This window comes from Hylobates moloch, unplaced genomic scaffold (assembly GCF_009828535.3).
Source record: "Hylobates moloch isolate HMO894 unplaced genomic scaffold, HMol_V3 SCAFFOLD_4, whole genome shotgun sequence".
In the NCBI taxonomy this organism is placed as follows: Eukaryota; Metazoa; Chordata; class Mammalia; order Primates; family Hylobatidae; genus Hylobates; species Hylobates moloch.
Genome location: NW_026652279.1, coordinates 174103004 through 174129176, shown reverse-complemented (window position 1 = coordinate 174129176; position 26173 = coordinate 174103004). Strand labels below are relative to the sequence as shown.

Here is a 26173-nt window from a genome sequence, read left to right as displayed (position 1 = left end):
GGGGCTCCGGCCTCTCTGTATCTCTCCTCTCCACTCTTCCTGGAGGGCACCGCTCTTATCTGACCTGCTCCCACAGTCTCCCTACATCTGGCCCAAAAATACACTTGGTGGCAGTCCTGCCATCACACTCAGGCTCGGGCCGGCGCCCCTGGTCTGGGCTGCCTGCCACGCTGCTTTCCACGGCAGTGGTGGGGAAGGGAGGTTAGAACCCCATCTCCATGGCCAGAAGGCAGGAATTAGGGAAAAGGGGAGCCGTGAGGCTTCCAGGCCTGGGGTTGGAACAGAAGCTGGGCGGTGTGGGGCGATTTGGGCGCAGGACCCTGGGTGCTGGGAAGTGGGGAGCAGGACTGTGTCTCTTGCTCCAGAAAGCGCGAGAGACGCGATATAGGAAATTCGGGCATCAGTTAGAGCCCGAGAGGGGTTCAGGGCGTCACTGACTTAGGCAGAGAGGAGCCCAGACGGGGTTCGAAGACCCTGGGGACGGACGCCCACATGTCAGTCCTGGATTGTGGGGCACCCGTAGGCCGAGGGGCAGGAGGCTATGTCCCTGTCTCCTGTTTGGGTCTAAACGTCCCAAGGAGGTCAGACCGTGGAGTAGGGGCTGTGCGACCTTTCAAACGAGGGACGCCGCCTGTTACCAAAGGCCAGTGCTGAGGAGCTGGGCTGAAAGCTTGGGGAGTTCCCAGAACCAGCAGACTAGGAACGGGAGGAACCGTGTCGGGGGCTCCGCTCCGCTGAGCACTGAACCCCCCCCAGTCTTGCAAGGGCTGGAGAAGGGTGAAAGGCAGAGGCGGCAGTGCGCACCTAGGGACCGGTCCGTTCCACACGCTGCTGTCCAGGCTTCTGGGTGGCACTCGCATGGAACATTCCGGAAACACCCATGGGAAGGTCCCAAGTTGGTTCCCAAAGGCCCTGACGGACGCGCAGGGGACGCTGAGCCTGTGATCCTCGCCTCACCCAGACGAGGCCGGGCTGCTTCTCACAGGAAAGTGCGTCTGGAGTCCGGCAACGGCCTCCGCCTGGGGCCTGTCCAGGACGCCCTGGGCCTAAATCACAGGCGGGGAGAGGGCTGTCGGAGGAGCCCCCGCTCCAGACCCCTGGGGGACCCAGGGCGAGGTCGCCCCAGCACCTCACGTCTGGGGTCTCCCCTTTGCCACGTCGCCAGAGCAAAATTCAAAATCCGCAGTTCTGGCAAATTTCCGGGGCCTCCCGGACACGAAAAGCAGCTGAAATCTCAGGACGATGTCATGGGATGCGGACCGAGAAGAAGCCGCTCAGAACCAGAGCTGCCCTGGATTCTCCCAGGCCTGGCTCGCCGGTGGGGGGACCCCGGTCCCTGGTTTGCGGGGGCAGGAACGGGCGGGCGCCCCTGGGGGTTTCTCATTTGTGTGTTGGTCTCGGCTTTGAAATGCAGCGGAGAAAATAAAAAATAAAATACAAATAGGAGTCAGGTGTCAGAGTCGGGTCGGCCAGGCACTGAGGTTTGAAGGAATCGCAGAAGAAGCTCCTCTCACCCGGGTCCAGGCCGCGGGGGGTCTGCGGGAGGCGCCCCCGATTCTGCCCACGGGACGCCGCGGCCTCCGAAGCCCCAGGAGCAGGCCCTGCCCCGCCCCCACCCTCCCCTCTCCCCCCTCCCCCCTCCCCCGCCCCTCCCATCTCCCCAAGTCCTCCCCGCCCCCAGCCCCGCCCCTCCCCCGCCTTGGGTGCTCCCCTGCCCCTCCCCCGGTCCTCCCCTGCCCCTCACCGGCTCCTGCCCCTCCTCTGTCCCCAAGTCCTCCCCACCCCCTCCCTGTCCCTCCCCCGCCCCCGCCCCTCCCCGCCCCCAGCCCCGCCCCCAGCCCCGCCCCCCACGCCCGCGGTCCCGCCGGAAGGACTTGAGCGCCCAGGAGCCGGGAGGCGAACTTGGGACCCGCTGGCCTCGCTCGGTGCGCGCCTCCCTCCCCGCATGGAGCCCGCCGAGGGCTCGCGGGTCCCTAGGTGGGTGGCGCGGGGTGCGGGCGTCCCCGGCGGCTGCGGTCCCCGCGCGGGCCCCCGACCCCCCAGAGGAAACTTCGGGGACGCCGGCCTCCTTCTCTCGGTGTTGCAGGATCGACCCGTACGGATTCGAGCGGCCTGAGGACTTCGACGACGCCGCCTACGAGAAGTTTTTCTCCAGCTACCTGGTCACGCTCACCCGCAGGGCGATCAAGTGGTCCCGGCTGCTGCAGGGCGGGGGCATCCCCAGGAGCCGGACAGGTGGGTCCCGGGGGCGCAGGTGGGTCCCGAGGGCGCAGGTGGGTCGGACTGGGACGGGCCGGGCAAAGTCCGGGCTCCGGGAGCGGAGGGAGGGGGAGGAACCTTTCCGGGCAGGTCGGGACGAGGCTGCGGGCTCCGAGCTAGGGCAGCCGCAGGGACCGGTTTTCCCGCTTTGAGATGGGCGGGCTGGTCGGACGCGAAGGAGACCCGTCCCTCCCAGCAGGGAGCCAGATCGGGATGGATCAAAACTCGATACATGCCGGGCGCAGTGGCTCACGCCTGTAATCCCAGCAGTTTGGGAGGCCGAGGTAGGCGGATCAGCTGAGGTCAGGAGTTTGAGACCAGCCTGACCAACATGGTGAAACCCCGTCTCTACTGAAAATACAAAATTAGCCGGGCGTGGTGGCACGTACCTGTAATCCCAGTTACTTGGGAGGCTGAGGCAGGAGAATGGCTTGAACCCGGGAGGCGGAGGCTGCAGTGAGCTGAGATTGTGCCACTGCACTCCAGCCTGGGCGACAGAGGGGGACTCCGTCCTTGTGACGGGACCCACAGGGTCCTGCTCGACCTGCCGCTCGTCCGCGACCCCGGGCCTCCTCCTGCTGCGGTGAGCACCGGCCTGGCCGCCCGCCCGCCTCGGGGTTGGCTGCAGGGCCCCCTCCTCCGGGGCTCCCCAGGCTTCCCTGTGCGGAGGGCACCTCCTCATTTCTGCCTTTCCCCGCACAGCCCCTGCGGGAGTCAAAAACCCTTCCTCCCTGCAACGGATTTTTCATTCACTGCTCAGTCCTCAGAACCTGGGGCAGTGCCGGGCGACTTCCCTGTGTGTTCAGTGAATGAGTGAAGCGTCTGCCTGGGGTGAGGGCTTGGTGGGAGTGTGCCCTGGCGCCAGGAACTCAGAGAAGTGGGGTCAAAGGGGAGTCCTGGGGGCTTCCTGAGAAGGGGGATGTGAATGGCAGCTGAGCTTCGAGGGACCGAGCAGTAGGGACCTGGTGGGGAAGGACAGAGATGAAGCCAGGGACCCTGCACCTGGGCGGAGGGTCGGAGGTGTGTAGTGACCACGGCCAGGCACAGAGAAGCAACTGTTAAAGGCTTTCCAGGCAGGAGGTGACAAGATCAACTTTTGCTTTTATTTATTTATTTGAGACAGGATATCCCTCTGAGTGCAGTGGCACAGTCACCACTCACTGTAGCCTTGACCTCCTGGGCTCCAGCCATCCTCCTCTCTCAGCCTCCCGCATAGCTGGGACCACTGGCGCGGCCACTACTGGCTAATTTTTAAATTTTTTATAGAGATGGAAGCTAATATCCTATATGCTTCCCACGAATGCATCATGTCCCATCCCTGTGGCCTCTGCATGTTCACATGTTTCCAGTGGAACGTGTGTCTTTATTTTTCCTTTTGATTTATTCTTTTTGATTTATTTATTTTTAAGACAGAGTCTCACTCTGTCGCCCAGGCTGGAGTGCAGTGGTGTGATCTGGGCTCACTGCAACCTCCACCTCCTGGGTTCAAGTGATTCTCCTGCCTCAGCCTCCTGAGTAGCTGGGATTACAGGTGCGCACCACTACACCTGGCTAATTTATTTTTATTTTTTATTTTTTTATTTTTTTTTATTTTGAGACAGAGTTTCTCACTCTGTCGCCCAGGCTAGAGTGCAGTGGCATGATTTCAGCTTATTGCAACCTCTGCCTCCTGGGTTCAAGCGATTTTCCTGCTTCAGCCTCCCAAGTAGCTGGGATTACAGGCACCTACCACCACGCCAGGCTAATTTTTCTATTTTTAGTAGAGACCGATTTCACCATATTGGCCAGGCTGGTCTCAAACTCCTGACCTCAAGGGATCTGCCCACCTCGGCCTCCCAAAATGCTGGGATTACAGGCAGGAGCCACTGCGCCTGATTTATTCTTAAAAATTAACTCTTTTAATTTTAAAAAGTAACATAAAAGTATATAAGACATGTGAACTTGAAAGGCATAATTTATGTACATGGTAAACACTTCAATCATACTGAGGGCTACAAAGTGCCACAGGGAGTTTCTCTCCCACCCATGGCCCCCATCTCCTATAGAGATGACCGCAGGGGACTGTCCTTCCATCCCCCCAGGAGCAGAAGTCCACGCTTGGTTCTGCAGTTTGCTTTAAGAGCAGGGGAAGTCCGTGGGAAGTCCTGTGGGTGTGACCTGGAGGTTGGTTACAGCAGAGAATCTGAAAGATGTATGGTTGTGCATAAACTTTTTGTTTTTACAGAAAACACAACTGCACAATCATTCTCCTGTCTTTGCTTTTGTTGTTTGGGTCTGTCCTGTCGCTCTCCTTTTCTTTGACTAGGGGCTGCTAACTTGGGTTCCGTATTTTCCTTTTTAGGGAACCCCTCAGCTCATTGCCCCCACCTTCCAATACGGACTTGGGAGGGGGTTCTGGGAAGAGCAGGGAAAAGGAAAAAAGCAATCCAGATGCAAAATCCTCCAGATTTTTATTCTTTTCCCCAATCCTTCGCAATTATTTTACACCTAATTCAACAGTTTTGTTTTTACTTTTTTTTTTTTTTTTTTTTTTTTAGCACTGGTCTCTATCAACTCTTTCTAAAAATTTCACTTTGTTTTTATTGAAGTAGCAACTTTCTTCTTTTTGCTTTAATTTTTTTTTTTTTTGAGACAAAGTCTAGCTCTGTCAGCCTGGCTGGAGGGTAGCGGCGCCATCTCGGCTCACTGCAACCTCTGCCTCCCAGGTTCAAGCAATTCTCCTGCCTCAGCCTCCTGAGTAACTGGGATTACAGGCACCCGCCACCATGCCCGGCTAATTTTTGTGTTTTTAGTAGAGATGGGTTTTGCCTTGTTAGCCAGGCTGGTCTCGAACTCCTGAGCTCCAGGGATCCGCCCACCTCAGCCTCCCAAAGTGCTGGGATGACAGGCGTGAACCACCACACTGGGCTGATTTATGTAGTGGTAGTTGGACTGTGTGATTATGGTAGCAAGCATCACTGGCATAAATGGGTCTGTGAGCAAATATATCTCTTTGATCCCATATGAGCCTCAGCCTGAGGGGTGGGAGCCACAGGGCTGTGAGCCTGTTCTGCAGGGAGTAGGGATGCTGGTGACTCCGGTGGGAGGCACGTGGAGTCAGTGATCGCGTATGTCTCTACTGGGCTGGGGCCTGGGTCCCAGTGTGACCGTCAGGGTGCCCATGAGCACTGGCAGAGCCCCAAGAGCGGAGGGTCAGGCATAAAACTGGAGTGGACGAGTTATTCCAAAAATGGGAATACAACTTCTTCCTGCCAGGTATTCTAGGCTGACAGCGATAGAGTTCTTTCTTCTGTTTTTGGAGGATTTTCTTCTGCGCTCCCCATGTTAAAGTCTCCAGGAACGCAATCATCTACCAATCTCAGCATTCCACATGTCTTAAGGGACAGTTATTACGTATTCTGCCTGATCACACTCTTGGTGGGTACAATAAATATTGTATTTTCCTTTTTCCATAGCAGATGTCCACCAGGAGCCCTTAGGAAGACAGCTTCCTCTTCCTCCCTGGAAAGACTAAATTCAACAAACTTAGTCCTGTTGAATTCCTATTTCATTCTCCATCTCGAGAAGAGACGTCTGCAGGGAGGCAGCTTCAGGGCCATTGGCTTCTTGGAGACCTCCTTCCTGGTGGCTTAGAATATTAACACCACCTAAGTTAAATCGAGAAAACATATTTTCAAAGATACACTGAAAAACTGGGGATTTGCCTGACTTTGTCAGGGTAGACAGATGGACGTCAGTTCTCTGGATGTAGCTTCTTTTTAAAAATTTCCCAGCTGTTTTGACTTGATATTTTATACTTCTCCAAACATTACTGATGCTCTGTGGGTTAGCCCTGCCCTTGGGAAAGTGTCAGTCTGTGAGGACAAGTAAACCATTTTCTTTCTTCTAGAAAGAAACAGTGTAAATCCAGATAACAAACTTATCAAAAAGTCGCAGAATTCTTTGTTCTGTGAAGCTTCCGGGTGTTGCTCCAACTGCCAGAGCTGCTAGGGGGCCTCGGGTGCAGGTTCGGTGCCTTGTGTTCACTTCACGATGAGGAAACCGAGGCACGCTCAGGGTCTGGAGCCTGCAAGTCATAGCGGAGCAGAGTGTCTGACTTCAGAGCTGGTGCGTTTAGCCATTTTGACCTTTCCCTTAAAAACAACCTTGATATTATTGTTATTATCGAGACAGAGTCTTGCTCTGTCACCCAGGCAGGAGGACAGTGGGACGATCATAGCTCACTGCAGCCTAGAGGAGCAATCCTCCCACCTCAGCCTCCAGAGTAGCTGGGACTACAGGTGTGCACCACCGTGCCCAGCTAATTTTTAAGAGTTTTTTGTAGAGATGGGGTCTCCTGGGATTACAGGCATGAGCCACTGCACCTGGCCTGTCAAATAATTTTAACAATTTACAGTAAAATTCACTCTTAACAGTATATGGTTCTGTGAATTTGGACAAACACGCGGCTAGGCAATCATCACCACAGTCAAGATTCTGTCGCCTTCAACAATCCTGTCCTTTGAAGTCAGCCCACTGCCCACATCACTGAGCTCTTCCCCATTCCTGTAGTTCAGCCATTTCTGTGGTGTCATTAGTGGAATCATACAGATTGTAGCCTTTGAGTCTGGTTTCTTTCACCTAATGCGTTGGAGATCCATCCAGGACCTCGTATGTGTCAATAGTTCCTTCCTTTTTATTGCTGAGGTACTTCATTTATGGATGTACTACAATTTTTAAAAATCCATCAGCAGAAGACATTTGGAATGTGTAAAGCCAACATTATAAACATTTGCCTACAGGTTTTTGTGTGAACTTAGTCTTCATTTATCTTGACTAAACACTTTGCATGGGATTGCTGGGTCATATGATAAGTGTATGTTTAACTAACTAGTAAGAAATTACAAACCATCTTTCCAATGTGGCTGTAAATTTTGCATTCCCACCACAAATGTATGAGTGTTCTCATTGCTCCACATTCTCGCCAGCACTTCATATTGTTGGTGTTTTTTTATTTTAGTCATTCTTTTGTAGATGGACTATTCTGTCTGCATTAAATTTCCTTTGCACCTTTATCAAAAAGCAATTGGTTCTGTTTGTGTGGGTCTCTTTCTGGATTCCTTATTATATCCCATTATTCCATTTGTCTAACTTTTTTCCAGTACCACGTTGTCTGTCTTACTGTAGTTTTATAGTAAAGCATAAAATCAGATAATACGTCTCCTCCAACTTCATTTTCAAAATTGTTTTGGTTCTTTTCACTTTGCATATAAAGTTTAGAATCAGCTTGTCATTGTCTACAAAGTATTTTTTCCTGGAACAGTGATAAGGAGGTGTATATAGGAATCTGTAGATCAACTTTGGAAGAACTGACGTCTTAAGACTGAGCCTTGCAATCCGTAAACATGGTGTATCTATTAGTTTATTTCAGTCTTATTTGATTTCTTTTGCAGCATTCAGCATTTGGATCCTGCAAATACTTCATTAGATTTTTACCTAAGTACTTCTCCTTTTATTTCTTGTTGCTATTGTAAATGATGCCAATTTTATTTTTTTATTTTTATGTATTTATTTGCTGAGATGGAGTCTCTCTGTGTCTCCCAGGCTGGAGTGCAGTGGTGCAATCTCAGCTCACTGCAACCTCCACCTCCCAGGTTCAAGCGATTCTCCTGCCTCAGCCTCCCAAGTAGCTGGGATTACAGGCACCTGCCACCACGCCCGCCTAATTTTTGTATTTTTTTAGTAGAGACGGGGTTTTGCCATGTTGGTCAGGCTGATCTTGAACTCCTGACCTCAGGTGATCCACCCACCTCAGCCTCCCAAAGTGCTGGGATTACAGGCATGAACCACCACGCCAGGCCCCAGTTTTAAATATATGATTTCCAGTCATTCATTATTAGTTTGTAGAAGTACCACTGGTTTTTGCATGGCCGCTCCTTTCTGCTTCTGTCCCTCTCAGTTAGAACAGTCCCTGCCCGTGCTGGGACTCACCGTCTCCTGCTGTTGTTTAGCACAGAATGACTAAGAACTCATTCAGAGTATTCCTGGTCAAGCTGCCCTCGGAGGGTCATGAGACCTACAGCAAACCTCAGTATGAATCGTACTAACTTGGAGGAAAAGTCAGGCTGAATTATTGGTGTCTTTGGTAGAATTTTAAAAATAAAGCAAAACATGTTTTTCATGTTCCCATAAGCAGTGTGAATAAACCATAAACCAAGTGTGCTGAGATGTCGTTACCTGAGACGTGATCCTCGAATATGTTTCTACACCAGCAACGAGGGTTTCTTAAGAGGCATTCTTTTTTTTTTTTTTTTTGAGACAGTGTCACTCTGTTGCCAGGCTGGAGTGCAGTGGCGTGATCTTGGCTCACTGCAACCTCTACCTGCCAGGTTCAGGCTATTCTCCTGCCTCAGCCTCCCGAGTAGCTGGGACTACAGATGCAAGCCATCACACCCAGCTAATTTTTGTATTTTGAGTAGAGATGGGGTTTCACCATGGTGGCCAGGCTGGTCTCGATCTCTTGACCTCGTGATCCACCCGCCTTGGCCTCCCAAAGTGCTGGGACTACAGATGCGAGCCACCACGCCTGGCTAATTTTTGTATTTTTAGTAGAGATGGGGTTTCACCATGTTGACCAGGATGGTCTCCATCTCTTGACCTCGTGATCCACCCACCTCGGCCTCCCAAAGTGCTGGATTCCAGGCGTGAGCCACTGCGCCCGGCCCTTAAGAGGGATTCTTTGGCTTTCAGTGGATGACATTAGTGTCTGTTTTCTTTCTCTGGGTCTTCTCTTGTTGTCCTTGTATCATTCGTCACGTATTTAGTGAGCAATTACTGCCTCCCAGGTTCCCTTCCAGGAGTGGGAGGCCCAGTGGACAGACAAGGGCCTGTCCTCCCACAGCCTGATTTTCTCAGTGATCACACAGCACAGGGTCATCTGCTCGTGTCCAGATGATCATACATTATGGGTCACCTTGGAATTTGAGCTCATAAACTTTTACCCTATAGTGCTTTCCTTGACTGTAGCCTATAGAGTTATGAGTTTTTATCTGCTAAATACAGCTGGTGCCTCAGTTTTTTTTTTTATGGCGGCTTATAGAATTTTACAAATTGCATATGCCTTTTCTTTTGTAAAGTATGGTTTCCTTTAAAATATTGGTTTCTTTTCAAATATGTGCAGGGCCAGGCAGGGTGGCTCACACCTGTAATCCCAGCACTTTGGGAGGCCAAGGTGGGCGGATCATGAGGTCAAGAGTTCAAGACCATCCTGGCCAACATGGTGAACTCCTGTCTCTACTAAGAATACAAAAATTAGCCAGGCATGGTGGCAGCTGCCTGTAATCCCAGCTACTCAGGAGGCTGAGGCAGGAGAATTGCCTGAACCTGGGAGGCGGAGGTTGCAGTGAGCTGAGATTGTGCCGTTGCCCTCCAGCCTGGGCGACAGAACAAGACTCCATCTCGAAAAAAATAAAATAAAATAAAATATGTATAGTGTAGTATCAAAGGAAAACAGCAAAACTTTAGATATTTGCTTTGAAAATTAACTGTTTTGTAGGTTAAGAGCACAGTGTCGCAGCTTTGGACTTAACATAATTACTTCAGATGTTAGCCATACGTATCTTTTCCATCTACCTAAGAAATTACTCAGTATTGAATAATGAAGATAGCTCATGGCTTTTGGCTTCTGTCCCTATATGTTTCTGTGGCCATTAAAATTACTAATTACTTTTTCACATTTTTATTGTCAATTAAAATATCCCTACAAAATGGAGTAGCTTTCACTATATAGAGATTAACTGCACAAGTTGGACAGTGACGTCTGCCACTAAAACTGTGTTCTGCCAGCTGTGGCGTCCCACCTGAGGTGCTCACAGCTGAACCCAGCCAGCCTCCTTGTTCTCAGCTGGGCCTCTCACTGCTTTGCCCCTTTGCTGCTCCTCTGCACAGCTCCCAGGAAGCTTTGCAGAGCAGCCATCTGACCGCGGCTCTGTTTCCTGACCACCTGCATTGAATGGTGAAGTGGGCGTGGGGGTGGTTCTGTAGCCAGTCTGATTTGTGCTCTGTTGAGAGGGAGAGGAGAGCAGAATTTTTAAAGGCGTATATGTACCAGTTTTGGTGGAGATGGACGAAGTTCTGGGTCTCTTTAATATTTGATTTAAGAAGAGAACTGGTGAGAGTGGAAAGTGTGGCAGGAACGCGTGGGCCCCGCAGGCCCCTGGTCCAGCTCACACGCTGTCCTCTCGGCCTTCAGTGAAGCGCTATGTCCGGAAAGGGGTCCCGCTGGAGCACCGTGCCCGCGTCTGGATGGCGCTGAGTGGGGCCCAGGCTCAGATGGACCAGAATCCCGGCTACTACCACCGGCTTCTCCAGGGAGAGAGAAACCCCAGGCTGGAGGACGCCATCAGGACAGGTGAGGCGGTGGGGGTCGGACTCTGGTGCAGGGCTCGGGGGCCAGAAGGAACCGGTTTCCACCCAGTGTCTAGTCTCAGCGTCCAGGAGTGAGCGGTGCACCTGCTGGTTTTAACTTGAAATTACGTCTTCCTCCATGAAAGAATCAAAACTGAAGGCTTTGCAAGGGGAGAACAATGATCGTAATTCACTCAGCAAATATTCACGTGCCTCGCTGGCTAATAAGGAAATGGTCACAAAGGAGCAGATACGCTCCATGAAGACTCGCAGGACAGTGAGAGGCAGCCTCTGTTGCCGGCGCACTTCACACCGTGCACTGATGGCGTGGCCTTCAGACGCAGCTGCGCTCATGAGGCCACACACCAGGGCTTCCTTTTTTGTGTCTAGTTATCACAATTGCTGGACTCCCTGCTCCTCTGATTTTTCTCAGTAATCACGTAGCCATAGGGTCCCTGGCTCTCAGAAGTTCAGAGTGCTAACAAAATTGATTAACCTAAGGCCGGGCTTGGTGGCTCACACCTGTAATCCCAGCACTTTGAGAGGCTGAGGAGGGCGGATCACCTGAGGTCAGGAGTCCGAGACCAGCTTGCCCAACATGGTGAAACCCCGCCTCTACTAAAAATACAAAATTAGCTGGGCGTGGTGGCGCATGCCTGTAATCCCAGCTACTCAGGAGGCTGAGGCAGGAGAATCGCTTGAACCTGGGAGGTGGAGGTTGCGGTGAGTTGGGATTGCACCATTACACTCCAGCCTGGGCAACAAGAGTGAAACTCCATCTCAAAAAAAAAAAAAAAAATTGGTTAACCTAAATTGAAGAGATTTTTAGAAAGTACATCTGCCCGTCTGATTTTAACAGTTTTTGAGAAATACACATTTAAACACAATATACTTAATTTAAAAAAACCCAGTGGCTTTAAAGTGCTGAGAGGTTAGAAAGACTTGGGACGGGGAGGACATGGTGCATCCTGCTGCCCTTCCTGGGGGTCTCCTGGCCACAGGGCTGAGGCAGTGGGGAGGGGGCTCCCCAGGCTGGGGGCTGGGGCTGCCAGGGGAGAGGCTGCATCCTGACCACAGAGTGATTGCCGCCAAAGGTCTCCAAACAGATACACAGCCTGGCGGCCAGAAACGCTGATTCAGGTTGGGAAGAGGGGAGAGCTTGGGTGCAGTGGGGGTGGGGTGGGGGTGCATATTAAAACAGAGCACTGCTGTCTGAAAAATGAATTTAAAGGCTCTGTTGTGTGGTTTTTTTGGATGAATTTTTTTTTTTTTTTTTTGAGACAGGTGTCAGTCTGTTACCCAGACTGGAGTGTAGTGGTGCAGTCACAGTGACAGCTCACTGCAGCCATGACCTACCAGGCTCAAGCGATCCTCCTGCCTCAGCCTCCTGCGTAGCTGGAAGTGGTCGGAACCACAGGTGTGCGCCACCACCCCGGCTCATTTTTAAATTTTTGTTTTTTTTGCAGAGATGGGGTTTTGGTCTTGAACTCCTGGGCTCTGAGGATTCTCCCTCCTTCACCTCCGAAAGTGCTGGGGTTACAGGAGTGAGCCACCCACCTGGCTGAATTTTTTTTAAAATTATGGTAAAATATGCCTAATATAAAACTTATCGTTTCATTTTCCCAAGCTGAAGCTCTTGGGAGCTTCCCCATTGTTAAGCACTGAACCCCGTGTCCTCGCCCAGCCCCTGGCAGTCCCGCTGTGCGCTTGTCTCCGTGCTTTGGCAACTCCAGGGTCACATAAGAGGAGTCCAGTGGGCTGCGTCCTGAGCAGCTGGGGCCCTTTCTCTCTCCTCAGTCCTCAGGGATCCTCTGTGCTGCATCTCATGTGACAATTTCCTCCTTCTTTAAGGGTGAATAATATTCCACGCATGGGCAGACCACATTTTGTTCATTTATCCATCTGTCAGTGGACCCCTGGGCTCTCCTGCCACACGGCTGTTATGGGTGGCACGGCCGTGAGCCTGGGTATGTGGATTCTGCTGGGTCCCTGCTTTCAGCTGTGGGCTCCTACCCGGAGTGTGGTGCTGGGTCCCTGCTTTCAGCTGTGGGTTCCTACCCGGAGTGTGGTGCTGGGTCCCTGCTTTCAGCTGTGGGTTCCTACCCGGAGTGTGGTGCTGGGTCCCTGCTTTCAGCTGTGGGTTCCTACCCAGAGTGTGGGTTCTGCTGGGTCCCTGCTTTCAGCTGTGGGTTCCTACCCAGAGTGTGGGTTCTGCTGGGTCCCTGCTTTCAGCTGTGGGTTCCTACCCAGAGTGTGGGTTCTGCTGGGTCCCTGCTTTCAGCTGTGGGCTCCTACCCGGAGTGTGGTGCTGGGTCCCTGCTTTCAGCTGTGGGTTCTGCTGGGTCCCTGCTTTCAGCTGTGGGTTCTGTTGGGTCCCTGCTTTCAGCTGTGGGCTCCTACCTAGAGTGTGGGGCTGCTGGATCCATGGCAGTTCTGTGCTTAGTAATTGGAGCCACCTGGTCAGTTATCTTTCAGGAGCCACGCAGTGGATGGTCCAGTGCCACAGAGCCAATGCCGGGCCACGCAGTGCAGACAGAAAGCTCCCATGCTTTTCCGTCTCCACAGTGGAAATGGGGCCATCTCCTTTCCCACAGGATGTTATCAAAACATATCAAGAAACTTAGCGTCGTGGCTCACGCCTGTAATCCCAGCACTTCGGGAGGCTGAGGCAGGCGGATTAGTTGAGCTCAGGAGTTCAAGACCAGCGTGGCCACCATGGCAAAACTCTGTCTTTACAAAACAATATGTAAATTAGCCCAGGCATGGTGGTGTGTGCCTGTAGTCTCAGCTACTCAGGAAGCTGAGGTGGGAGGATCGCTTGAGCCCTGGAGGTCGAGGATGCAGTGAGCCATGATTGCACCTCTGCACTCCAGCCTGGGTGACAGAGTGAGACCCTGTGTCAAATATATATATATATATATATTTCCATATATATATATGGAAAAACTCAATAAAAATATTACATAGAAATGAACACAGCTGTTCACTCTAGTCTGAAATAGCAAAAATACTAACTTCCCCTTGACTGATTCCATTTTTTGGAATGTTTAGAATTCCAGAAAAAAAAAAAAGGCTCTTTGGTAAGAAAACACACAATGAGAAATAATGTGCTCTGAGGCATTGAACTGATGTTCGCCCAAATCTAGTGTTTTGTAAGCAAAGATAAGGCCTGGGGCCAGAGGTCAGAAACAGACTCACGGTATTTTACAGCCGTTATGGAGAGACCACAGGCGGCTGGTTTCCTCCAGAGCTGGGTGTACACCCACCTCAGCGTCACGGCTGGCGGGGACTGCTGTGAGTCCATCTTGGAACCTGTGCAGAAAGCGGCTGTCTGCTGGTGACCGCATGGGGTGCCTGGCGAACACCTCTAATGGAGGTAGGGCCAGTGGGAGCAGAAACCAGTGGAGTTGTCAAGCCGGCGTTACCCTTCCTGCTCGGCTTGCATGGAGAGTTAATGTGGAGGTCAGCTTCAGTGAGGCCTGACACTGGGTCAGCATGAGGCTTGGTTAGTCTCAGGGACCCATGTGGCATCCGGGTCCCCCAGCACGTCCTGCCAAGAGATGCCTGGGTGGGACAGCGGGAGGGGTTGGTGCCAAGGAAGGAAGAGGCCAGCAGGGATGCCTCCTGCACACACAAGCTGACAACGCGAGGTTTATTCAGCTCCCAGCCCTCAGCCATGTCCTTTATCTCTGAGGAGTCGCAGTTTATTCTCTCTTCTTCTGTTTTGGATCTTTGAAATTAGGAAAACACCCCAAAGTTTTGTGTGCATTTCTCTCCACCTGTCACCCTGGGTCCTCGAGGCAGAGTTGCCTCTGCTACGCGCGAGGTCCGAGGTGCAGGAGACCTGTGCTGGGGGCCGGGAGGAGACGGGCATCAAGGAGGGAGTGCCGTGGCCCGGCCACCAGCTCTGGGGTCGCTCTGCCGTCCCTGACTCTGCGGGAAGGACGGTTAGGGCCCCTCTCCGCCCCGAGTTCAGGATCACCCCTCCTTCCTGGCCCAGTGAGCCTGTCGCTCTGGCTGTGTTGAGTCTGCTGTGCGGCCAGGGTGAAAACCAGTCCATAAGTCTCAGGTGGAACCCAGGTGGCCACCCTCGGGGCAGCTGGAGGGGTGGGAGGCTTGCGGAGCAGAAACCCGTGGGTGATTCCTTCTGAATTTCCCGCAGACCTGAACCGGACCTTCCCCGACAACGTGAAGTTCCGGAAGACCACGGACCCCTGCTTACAGAAGACGCTGTACAATGTGCTGCTGGCATATGGGCACCATAACCAGGGAGTGGGTTACTGCCAGGTGAGCCTCGGGACCCTTTGACGCCATGAGGTGGCTGTGAGGACAGGTCCGTCCACAGCTGCAGGCTCGGCAGTGACGGCCTCACGTCTCTGTCAACCCTGTTCATGAATTCCACGTCCTGATGCCCCACTGAGGCTCGGACGCCATTTCCCAGCAGGGAGGACAGGGAACAGCAGCTGACGACCTCGTTCCGGCCTCAGGTGGCGGGATGAGAATCAGCACGGGACACTGAGGGCGAGTGCCGTGGGGCGCATGTGTGCTGTGTTGTGGGTGCGTGTGCTGTGGGGTGTGTGTGCTGGGGGATATATGTACTGTGGGGTGCATGTGCTGTGGGGTGCGTGTGCCCTGGGGCGTGTGTGCCCTGGGGCGTGTGTGCTGTGGGATATGTGTGCTGTGGGGTATGTATGTATGCTGGAAGGTGGGTGCACTATGGGGCGTGTGTGTATGGGATACGTGTGCTGCGGGGTGTGTGTGCTGTGGGGTGCATGTGCTATGCTGTGGGGTGCGTGTGCTGTGGGGTGTGTGTGCTGGAAGGCGTGTGTACTATGGGGCGTGTGTGTATGGGATATGTGTGATGTGGGGTGTGTGTGCTGTGCCATGGGGCGTGTATGCTGTGGGGTATGTGTGCTGTGGGATATGTGTGCTATGGGGTGTGTATGCTGGAAGGCGTGTGCACTATGGGGCGTGTGTGTATGGGATACGTGTGCTGTGGGGTGTGTGCGCTGTGGGGTGCGTGTGCTATGGGGTGCATGTGCTGTGAGGTGTGTGTCATCCTCTGAGGCCATTCCCAGAGTGTCTGCTGTCTACACTGTCATCCCCTGGCTGGCTCCGTGGTGTGAACCAGCAGCTGCAGTTGGGAGAGTCTTTGCGCCTCCCGGAGGCCACCTAGCTGGGCGCATATTAAGGGCATTGCTGTTAGTAACTGGTGGAGCGAACAGGCCGGAATGCAGGGCAGCCAGGAGCCGTGCAGTCTCCCAGCCTGTGTGTGTCCTGCCTGGGCCTTTCGCCGGTGGTGCTGTTCCAGTCTCTCTGAGCTTGCCGAGGGCAGGGCAGGCATCTGGGCAGGGCTGGCTGCCACGAGGGTTTCCAGGTGCGCGCACAGCCTGTGACTGCCTGTGAGTCCCCGTGGCTGGGAGCCTGGAGCCCATGGCTGCCACCGGGATTGGAGAGTGCTTTCCTGGCGTTTCAGGCCATGTGCTTCATAGGCTCCTAGGGGTTGTGGCTGGCTTAAACGTTTCTAGGAGGACAGGAAAGGACATCGTCGCGATGGGTGGTTTGAACCTAGCAGTCCCAGTGATGCCCCCAGAGACTTCCCGTAGGAGCCAGGAGCCAGGCGTGCACCAACCAGAAAGTGCAGTTTGAGTGAACGTTTGCGGGAGGGTGGAGCCCCTGCCTGGACAGCCCTGGGCCTGGCACCTGGCTGAGTGAATGCTCCCGAGGAGAAAGGGCGGGTGTGGGCGTGAGCAGCACCCTGTGAAAGGCCAGCAGCAGAGCCATGGGACCGCGCCGTCCTCACCAGCTGTTCCACGTGCCGTGCGTGTGCGGTTCTGTAGCCGGCAGGCAGTGCCGTGTCGGCTGAAGCTGGGAGAGTCCCTCCTTTGCAGACAGAATTCCTGCCATTCCTCACTTTTATGACATCCAGGAGCAAGAACTTGGCCTTCTGGAGTTGAAGTAGAATGGGCAAGAAACCCTCTACATCATTCTATTCACTGCTCCTTCGCGTTTTAAAAACAGCTTTATTAAAACGCAAACACCAGCCTGGGCAAGGTGGCAAGACCCCATCTCTACAAAATATTTTTAAAAATTAGTGGGGTGTGGTGGCACACGCCTGTGGTCCCGGCTGCTCGAGGGGCTGAGGTGAGAGGGTCGTTTGGGTCTGGGAGGTCAAGCCTGCAGTGAGCCATGATGGCACCACTACACTCCAGCCTGGGCAACAGAGCAAGACCCTGTCTCAAAAAAACTGAGAAAGAGAAAAAAAACACCACCCACCTGGGTGGCCCTTGCCTATAATCATGCACTTTGGGAGGTCAAGGCAGGAGGATTGTTTGCTTGAGGCCAAGAGTTCAAGACCAGCCTGGGCAATACAGCAAGACCCCATCTCTATTCTTAAAAAACAAAGCACAAACACAATGTTACATACTAACAGAATGCCAGAGCACAGCTGGCTTTTGGAACCTACAGGCACATACATACATGTGTGTGCAGAGATGTGCACCTGTTAGCTGGCTGTGGGCCTCTAAGGAAACGCCACAGCCTGGTAAACAGTGGAAACAAATTCCCTCTCAGCTCTGGAAGCTGTGTATCAGAGGTCGCGGCATCTGCGGGGCGGGTTCTTTCTAAGGCTGTGACTGATGGACTGTCCCAGGCCTTGCTGTGGCTCTTCTGGTTCCTGGCAGACCTGGGTGCCCCTTGGCGGGTGGCAATACTACTCCAGTCTCTGCCTCCATCTCCACGTGCGTTCTCCTGTGCGTGCCTGTGTTCTAAAGCTCCGCCTGAGACAAGGACACCAGGCTTGGATAGGGCCCACCAACTCCTCCATGACCCCATCCGTAATGACATCTGCAGCAGTCTTTTTCCCAAACAAGGTCCCAATCTGAGGTACTAGGGGTTAGGACTTCAACAGATGAATTTTGGGGCGGAGGACACAGTTCAATGCGTGGCATACGTGTAGAGTTACACAGTGCACACGGTCTTGCTCTGTCACCCAGGCTGGAGTGCAGTGGTGTGATCTTGGCTCACTGCAGCCTCAACTTCCTGTGCTCAAGCGATTCTCCCACCTTGGCCTCCTGAGTAGCTGGGACCACAGGTGTGCCACCACGCTCGAGTAATTTTTGTATGTTTTGTAGAGATCAGGGTCTTGCCACATTGCCCAGGCTGGTCTCGAACTCCTGAGCTCAGGCGATCCTCCTGCCTCCACCTCTCACAGTGCTGGGATCCCCCACTGTGCCCGGCCATGTTCTGCTTTTTCTCCGCGATGATCACCCACCTGCATTTCCATGTGTCCACGCTGTCCACATGGTCGCCCTCTCCCAGGTCCAGTAGCACCGTCCACTCAAAGGGGTCCGTTCTCAGCCACGGAGATCCTCCCGGGTCCACTCGGCCAGACAGGTCCTCCCAGGTCCGCTCAGCCACACAGGTCCTCCCAGGTCTGCTCTCGGCCGCAGAGGTCCTCCCCAGTCCGCTCGGCCAGAGGTCCTCCTGGGTCGCTCTCAGCCACAGAGGTCCTCTCGGGTCCGCTTGGCCAGACAGGTCCTCCCAGGTCCATTCTTGGCCACACAGGTCCTCCCGGGTCTGCTCTCAGCCACAGAGGTCCTCCCGGGTCACAGGTCCTCCCGGGTCTGCTCTCAGCCACAGAGGTCCTCCCGGGTCCACTCGGCCACACAGGTCCTCCCGGGTCTGCCTTTGGCCGCAGAGGTCTTCCTGGGTCTGCCTTTGGCCGCAGAGGTCTTCCTGGGTCTGCCTTTGGCCGCAGAGGTCTTCCCAGCATTTCCGTCATCAGCTCGAAGCAGTCGGTTCTTCCCAGAGCTTCCATCGTCATCTTCTGGAACGTGATCTCTGCACTGGTTACTTTTGCTTTTTGAGTCAAACTCTTAGGGTCTGTTCTTAAGGGGAGGTCCGGGTCAAGGGACGCGTAGGGCTGCGTGCCTGTCCGCCAGTGCTTTGGCTCCGGGTGAACAGTGCCACATCCCTGTGAGACTGAAGCCGCCGTGTTGCTGCCAGCATCGTTCTCTGCAGCTGCCCCTCCACACTTCCGATCACGTGAATTGATCTTGTGGGTTGGCAGAAGCTGGATTCTTTTCCCTTATTACTAGAGAAATACTTACGTTAGAAATTACAAATGAGTGACAAAGGAGATAATTTCAGTCATGTAAAACGCAGTCCCCTGGAAATGGCGCTGACTCACGGCTGCAAAGACCCCAGGGTCTGGGGCTGCCCTTGATGGAGAGGGTCACATACGTGATGTTTGGGGCAGCACCCGCCCTTTGGCAGACGTGCACGTGGATTTCCCTAAAGGGTCTCCACCATGAAATTCTCCCAACACCCGCATGTCAGAACATGTTCCTTATGGTTTTTATAAAATGTGGTCGTCGGTATAGTTTTCTCTCTGGTAGAGAGTTTCATGCTGTTGATATATAGTAATTTCTTCAGAAAGCAATGGTAAGTTATGTTATGTTATCACAAGGCTACCATTAGTGGAAGAGTCTTTGATTTTAGTATTCAGGATTTCTTTAAACTGTTTCCTTTTGCTTTTACTTTTCTTCACGTAAGCTTGACTAAACACGTTACTAGACGGTAGGTATTTAGTGACTCTAGAGTTCTACTAAAGGATCATTCTGGAATTATGCAGGTTTTAGGGAGAAGCAAGAGAAATGGAAACTGGGTAGTTCATAGCCAAATGATTGCAGAATCGAATGGGGGCTTAAAACTCAATGTGAATTTCCATTTTTCTAATTTCAGGGAATGAATTTTATAGCAGGATATCTGATTCTTATAACAAATAATGAAGAAGAATCTTTTTGGCTGTTAGACGCTCTTGTTGGAAGAATAGTACCAGGTATGTTGAAAATCCCTGCTGTATGCCTGAACTGTCGTGTTTCTGGTGCTGCCAAAATGATTCCGCTGAGAAATCAAAATTTAATTAAAACATGGTTGAATTGTTTGGGAGATGAGGTTAAAAGGTTAAAAATCTTTTTTTTTGAGACGGAGTCTCGCTCTGATGCCCAGGCTGGAGTGCAGTGGTGTGATCTCGGCTGACTGGAACCTCTGCCTCCAGAGTTCAAGTGATCTCCTGCCTCAGCCTCCCAAGCAGCTGGGATTACAGGTGTGTGCCACCATGCCCGGCTTATTTTGTATTTTTAGTAGAGATGGAATTTCACCATGTTGGTCAGGCTGGTCCCAAACTCCTGACCTCAGGTGATCCACCCGCCTCAGCCTCCCAAAGTGCTGGGATTACAGGCATGAGCCACCATGCCTGGCCAAAAATCTTTTTGCAGTAAAAAAATTGCTTTGACATTGAGTTGAAAAGGAGAAACCCGTGTGAGTGGCCAGGTTCTAGCCACTGTAGCAGCTGCTTGCTCCTGGGCCGGCAGAGGCCTTTTGCCATCTCTTGGCCCTTGCAGGCAGCTGGGGCTGTGTGGTTGGCTCACCCCTTCCTCAGTTGGTAACTTCTGTGTCCATTGAGGGCCATGGTGTAGTTTGTATTGATCACAGAATCTCCGAGAGGCTATCTTGGTTTTATGCGTGTATTTGTTACTGAGTTTGTGAATACTAGTAAGAGCATAATAATTGCGCTATATATATCCATAGTTACTTTTTAAGTAATTACTTACTTTTTAAGGTGAAACCCATTCTTTTCAAACCTTTCCACTTTTCTATGTATTAATGTTTAATTATTTAATAATTAAAATGTATTTATTAGTGAATAAGTTATCCACGGGTTATGGTGAAGGCCAGTGCAGACGATGAGCTGCAGGCTCAGGTCACTTGGGAAGAGAAGCTGAGGAGCAGTCGGGCGGGCAGGGCCTGGGGCTGAGACCACTCTGCCCCTCCCCAGCCTGGCTGTGGTGCTGGGTCAAGGGGGCTGCGTGCTCATCCTGCAGGGCAGCGGAGACGTGAGAGGCAGCCGGGCCAGCCCTCAGTGTTTGGAGCCTGGGGGGCTGTGGCTCCAGCTCCTGCCTGGTGAGCACACGGCATGTGCCAGTTTCCTGCTGAGCTGCGCTCGTCCTCATGACAGCCACACCACACGGACACAGTCACCCACCCCATTTCCAGGGTGAGGACACCGAAGGCTGGGAGAATTTGCGTGCTGGCCTGACCACCGCTGTACGTGGCAGAGCCTGGTTCAGATCCTGGCTGTGTGACTCACAGACCATAGTGTGTGTCCTCATGGACGGGGCAAAGCTCAAGTGCATCGTTAAGGGCAAGGAGGAATCGGTGCCACCTCAACCCAAGGGCGCAGAAATGGGAATGCCAGAGACCAGCCTGATGGAGCCGCCCCAGAGGAAGGGAGCCCCGCGGAGCTCCCAGGAGTGGGAAGAGCTGTTGACCCGGCTGGAGGCCAGGGACCCAGTGCAGCAGCAGCAGCAGGCAGGGCGGAAAGGATGCCGGCTGTCTCAGCTCAGTTTGGTGAACACCTGCACCAGGTGGAATGGTGAAATTAGAGGCAGATGGAGTTAGGAGACATCCCAATGTGAGATTGGCAGGACGTGGAAACGGGCTCACAGCCTGCTTCAGTTATGTCCGAGTGCAAATCACGGCGAATCTTCACAGCTGTGGGCCATTCAATTCTTTGCAGCCCACATTGTTGAAAACCTGTCATGTTCTGGGTGCCGTTCAGGGGTGTGGGCAACATCGGTGAGCACACACGAGTTCCTGTCTTTGCGGAGGGCAGACCTCAAGCAGCAGCAGGTGAGAGCTCAGGTCGGAGGACTCAGCACCAACCTAGAGCAGGAGCAGGCCCCGCCGTGCTGGTGTGATGGACAGACGCGTTTTCAGTCCCTAAGACGTCATTTCCGATAAGACGCGTTTTCAGTCCCTAAGACGTCATTTCCGATATTCATTATGAGATTAAGTTGAAAGAAACTGCAGTGCAAATAGGTCTGGATTCAAAAAGAAAAGAAAGTGTAAAAACTAAACTTTTAGGATCATGGGAAGAAAAGGGGTTATTCCGATCCTGGCAGAGCTCTCCCAGTGGCAGAGAAAACAGGCAAATATATGTCTTTCTCTAAGTTATAGTTACCCAAACTAGGTCATTTCAGTGCCACTGTTATCCTGCTCTTAATTGCTGCTTTTAAGTTATACAAGAAATACACAGATATATTCTCATTTCAGAAGTTCAAAAAATACAGTACTTTTTATAGAATAAAAAGTGACAGCCAGGAGCCGTGGCTCACGCCTGTAATCCTAGCACTTTGCGAGACCAAAGCAGGCAGTTAGGAGTTCAAGACCAGCCTGGCCAACATGGCAAAACCCCATCTCCACTAAAAATACAAAAATTAGCCAGGTGTGGTAGCGGGCGCCTGTCATCCCAGCTACTCAGGAGGCTGAGGCACAAGAATCAGCTTGAACCCGGGAGGCTGAGGTTGCAGTGAGCTAGATCACACCACTACACTCCAGCGTGGGAGACGGAGTGAGACTCCATCTCAAAAAAAAAAAAAAAAAAAAAACAGGGCCGGGCAGAGTAGATATAATCCCAGCATCTGGGAGGCCACAAGGTGAGAGGATCACTTGAGCCTAGAAGTTTGAGACCAGCCTGGGCAACAAAGTGAGACCCCTCCCATCTCTAAAAATAAAAATTTAAATGAAAGCGACGACCCGCCTTCACTGGCACATTCCCATTTATCTCCTACTCAGAGGTAGCTGTTACCATCAGTCTGATGTATGTATTTCCAGAGTTTTTATAGACCAATATAAACATACACATGAAAGACTGTAAATTAGTGACAGAAACAGAGAAACAAAAGAAAAGATAAACTGAGACAAAAATCTGGTTCTTTGGGAAAACTGATAAATAGACAAACCTCTGGCAAGACTGATAAGAAAAACTGTAGCCAGGTGCGGTGGCTCACGCCTGTAATCCCAACACTTTGGGAGGCTGAGGCAGGAGGGTCACTTGACGTCAGGAGTTCGAGACCAGCCCGACCAACATGGTGAAACCCCATCCCTACTAAAAATACAAAAATTAGCCTGGCGTGGTGGCGGGTGCCTGTAGGCCCAGCTACTTGGGAGGCTGAAGCAGGAGAATTGCCTGAACCCGGGAGACAGAGGTTGCAGAAAGCCGAGATCACACCACTGCACTTAGACCTGGGCAGCAGGACAAGCAAGACCCTGTCTCAAGTATATACGAACATACACACACACATATACACACACACACACACACACATACACACACACATACACACATACACACATACACACACACACACACACATACACATACACACACACACACACACATACACACACATACACACACACATACACACACATACACACACATACACACACATACACACACACATACACACACATACACACACACATACACACACATACACACACATACACACACACATACACACACACACACACACACATACATAAAAGCACAGACACTGAGGAGAAATCTTCGCTGAGGTATAATCCACATATCCCACCGTTCCCCCATTTCAAGCGTATGGTGCAGTGGTGAATGGTGCGTTCATGGGTTTAGAGCAGGTTGTAGTCAGCCAAGATCATGCCATTGCACTCCAGCCTGAGCGACAGAGTGAGACTCTTAGCTCAGAAAAAAAAAAACGGATAAGATATAGTGGAAATGAAAAGGTGCTGTAGTTTGAAGATTTGTAGAGATTTTTAAGAATCAAAAGAAGAAAATGAAGAGACAGAAATGGATAATTCTGAGAAAAAAAAAGCCTAACGAAGTTGACTTGAGAGAGAAAATAGAACATCTGATGGGTGTGTGCGTGGGCACACTGGGTTACAGGTAACTCCTGCTTTTTAATGTGTTTTTTTTTTATTGTTTTATTTATTTATTTTTTTCAAGACGGAGTCTCGCTCTGTCACCCGGTCTGGAGTGCAGTGGCACAATCTCGGCTCACTGTAAGCTCTGCCTCCCGGGTTCATGCCATTCTCCTGTCTCAGCCTCCCGAGTAGCTGGGACTACAGGCGCCTGCCACCACGCCTGGCTAACTTTTGTATTTGTAGTAAGAGATGGGGTTTCACCATGTTGGCCAGGCTGGTCTCAAACTCCTGACCTCCGGTGATCCGCCCACCTTGGCCTCCCAAAGTGCTGGGATTACAGGTGTGAGCCATTGCACCTGGCCATTTTATTGTATTTTTTAGAGACAGGGTCTCAGTCTGTCGCCCAGGCTGGAGTGCAGTGGTGTGATCATGGCTCACTGCAGCCTCGAACTCGTTAGCTCAAGTGATCCTTCCACCTCAGTCTTCTGAGTAGCTGGGACCACAGGTGGGCACCACCATGCCTAGTTGATTTTTTTTTTTTTTTTTTTTGTAGAGACAGAGTCTTGCTATGTTGCCCAGGCTGGCCTTGAACACCTGGCCTCAAGTAGTCCTCCCGACTTGGCCTCCCAAAGCGCTGTGATTAATTCCTGTTTTTTAAAAATAAATCTTGTGGCTCATACCTGTCATCCTAGCACGTTGGGTGGTGCCTGCCTGTGGTCCCAGCTACCTGGGAGGCTGAAGTGGGAGGATCACTTGAGCTAAAGAGGTCGAGGCTGCAGTGAGCTGTGGTAGTGCCACTGCACTCCAGCCTGGGTGACAGAGCAAGACCCTGTCTAAATAACTGATTAATTAATCAATCTTGCAGAAAATAAAAAAAAGAAACTGCTCATCACTTCATGTTATGAAGCTAGTATAGCCTTCACACCATACAGGCTAATCTCACTGATGAATAGAAGTATGTAATTGTTAATTATTAATATTAGCAATTTGAATCTATAGATGATTATGAAGTATTTTTTTAGTTTGGAGATAGTTTTTTCCAGAAATCCAAGGATGGCTTAATCATATGGAATAATCAAGGGCAAAGCCAAGCTGAGAAGGCTTGAAAGAAGAACACTGGGGATATATTATAATGCTCTAATAATTAAAATGATGTGGTATTAGGTTATGAATGGATAAACAGACCAATGAAACAGAATTGCGAAGCCAGATAGAAATCAACCAGTCTGTGGATCTATTAATTTATGGGGATGTCTTTTGTGAGATGCATCAATTAATGAGAAAAAGACTGTTTAAAACATAATTCAGTGACAGTTGACTGTATGGAAGAAAACAAAATTAAACCCTTATTTCATTTCCAGATGGATTTAAGACTCATGTAAAAAAGTAAAACTTTGAAACTCAGAGAAAAAAATACAGAACAGTCGTGTCATGTGGGAGTAGGGGAGAAGTTCTTGAACATAATTCAAAAAGCATAAAAGGCATCGATAATTTTAATTACATGAAAATTTAACAACTAATTTTGGTAAGAGACATCATAAGCAAAGTAATAAGATAAGCTGCTGGTTTGAGAAAGTATCTTTGATCCATATAATTAACAAAGGGTTAGCGTCTAGACTGTGTGAATTTCTAAAAATCTAAGCAGAAAGCCAGAGCATGGTGGCTCATGCCTGTAGTCCCAGCACTTTGGGAGGCTGAGGTGGGTGGATCACCTAAGGTCAGGAGTTCGAGACCAGCCTGGTCAACATGGTGAAACCCTGTCTCTACTAAAAATACAAAAATTAGCTGGGCGTGGTGCCGTGCACCTGTAATCCCAGCTACTTGGGAGTCTGAGGCAGGAGAATCACTTAAACCTGGGAGGCAGAGGTTGCAGTGAGCCGAGACTGCACCATTGCACTCCAGCCTGGGCAACAAGAGTGAAGCTCTGTCTCAAAAAAAATCCAAGCAGAAAAAGAAACAGCTCAGCAGAACATCAGGTGAAGAATGTGCCTAACAGGCAATTTACAAAATAGAGCCTGGAATGGCCAGCAGACCTGTGAACCCATGGCTGAGTTCCCTGGTGAGCATGAAGGTGGAAATGGAAAGACTGAGGTTGGCGTGGAGCCTTCTGCAGCCACCGAGGCCTCCAGGCCCGTGACACAAAATGAAAGCTCCCTGCTGTGGGGCAGTGACCACGGGGTGCGAGTCCGTCTGGGCATTGAAAATGTCATGCACATTGTCGTCTTTTTCCTTGGAGGAGGCCGAGACTGGTGGGGATTAATTAGCTTGTACACAGTCCGCCAGCAAGTCTGAGATCCCATCCCAGGCCTCCCTGCCCAAAGCCTGCACCCCACATCTGCCTTCCCGGTTTCCCCCACCACTTTTGTTGAGGAAGGCAGGAGACTGGTCCATTGCTCATGAGTCACTTAGAGGGGGTCCAGTTAAGGGAGTTATTTTACCAGCAAATGCCTCTAATCCCAATTCAGTTAGGAAGTGACCTGAGGACACACTCCCCGTGGCCTGTGACCATCCACATGCAGACGCCCCACACCCCGAGTTCTCAGCCCGTAACACCTGCCACACCGCGGCCTCTTGTAGAGCCCATGAAGATGACGGCCATCAATCACCATCCCAACAAGGCATGGAAAGGACGCAGGAAGAAGGAGGTTGACCGGGCCCTGCCGCGTGACTCAGGGTGGAGGGGGCCGCGTCTCGGGAGACTGCGACAGTCATGAGTCAGTGCAGCCCTGAATTAGCACTCTACGTCCTGAAAGATGGGTTTGACCTGGTTTCCTCTGAA

General features: G+C 51.6%; 1 protein-coding gene across 2 annotated transcripts in view; it reads left to right on the top strand.

Moving 5' to 3' along the window:
- Positions 1 to 1850: 1850 nt before the first annotated feature.
- Positions 1851 to 26173, top strand: part of GRTP1 (growth hormone regulated TBC protein 1) — a 37784-nt gene continuing 13461 nt past the window's right edge. The window contains exons 1-5 of one of the 2 annotated variants that reach the window (XM_032151410.2): positions 1851 to 1977; positions 2087 to 2235; positions 10490 to 10648; positions 14807 to 14931; positions 19390 to 19486. In XM_032151410.2, the coding sequence (XP_032007301.1) occupies positions 1946 to 1977; positions 2087 to 2235; positions 10490 to 10648; positions 14807 to 14931; positions 19390 to 19486 (562 nt within the window). In that variant the 5' untranslated portion in view covers positions 1851 to 1945. The remainder of the gene's footprint in view (positions 1978 to 2086; positions 2236 to 10489; positions 10649 to 14806; positions 14932 to 19389; positions 19487 to 26173) is intronic. The other variant, XM_058438121.1, reaches the window with a different exon arrangement.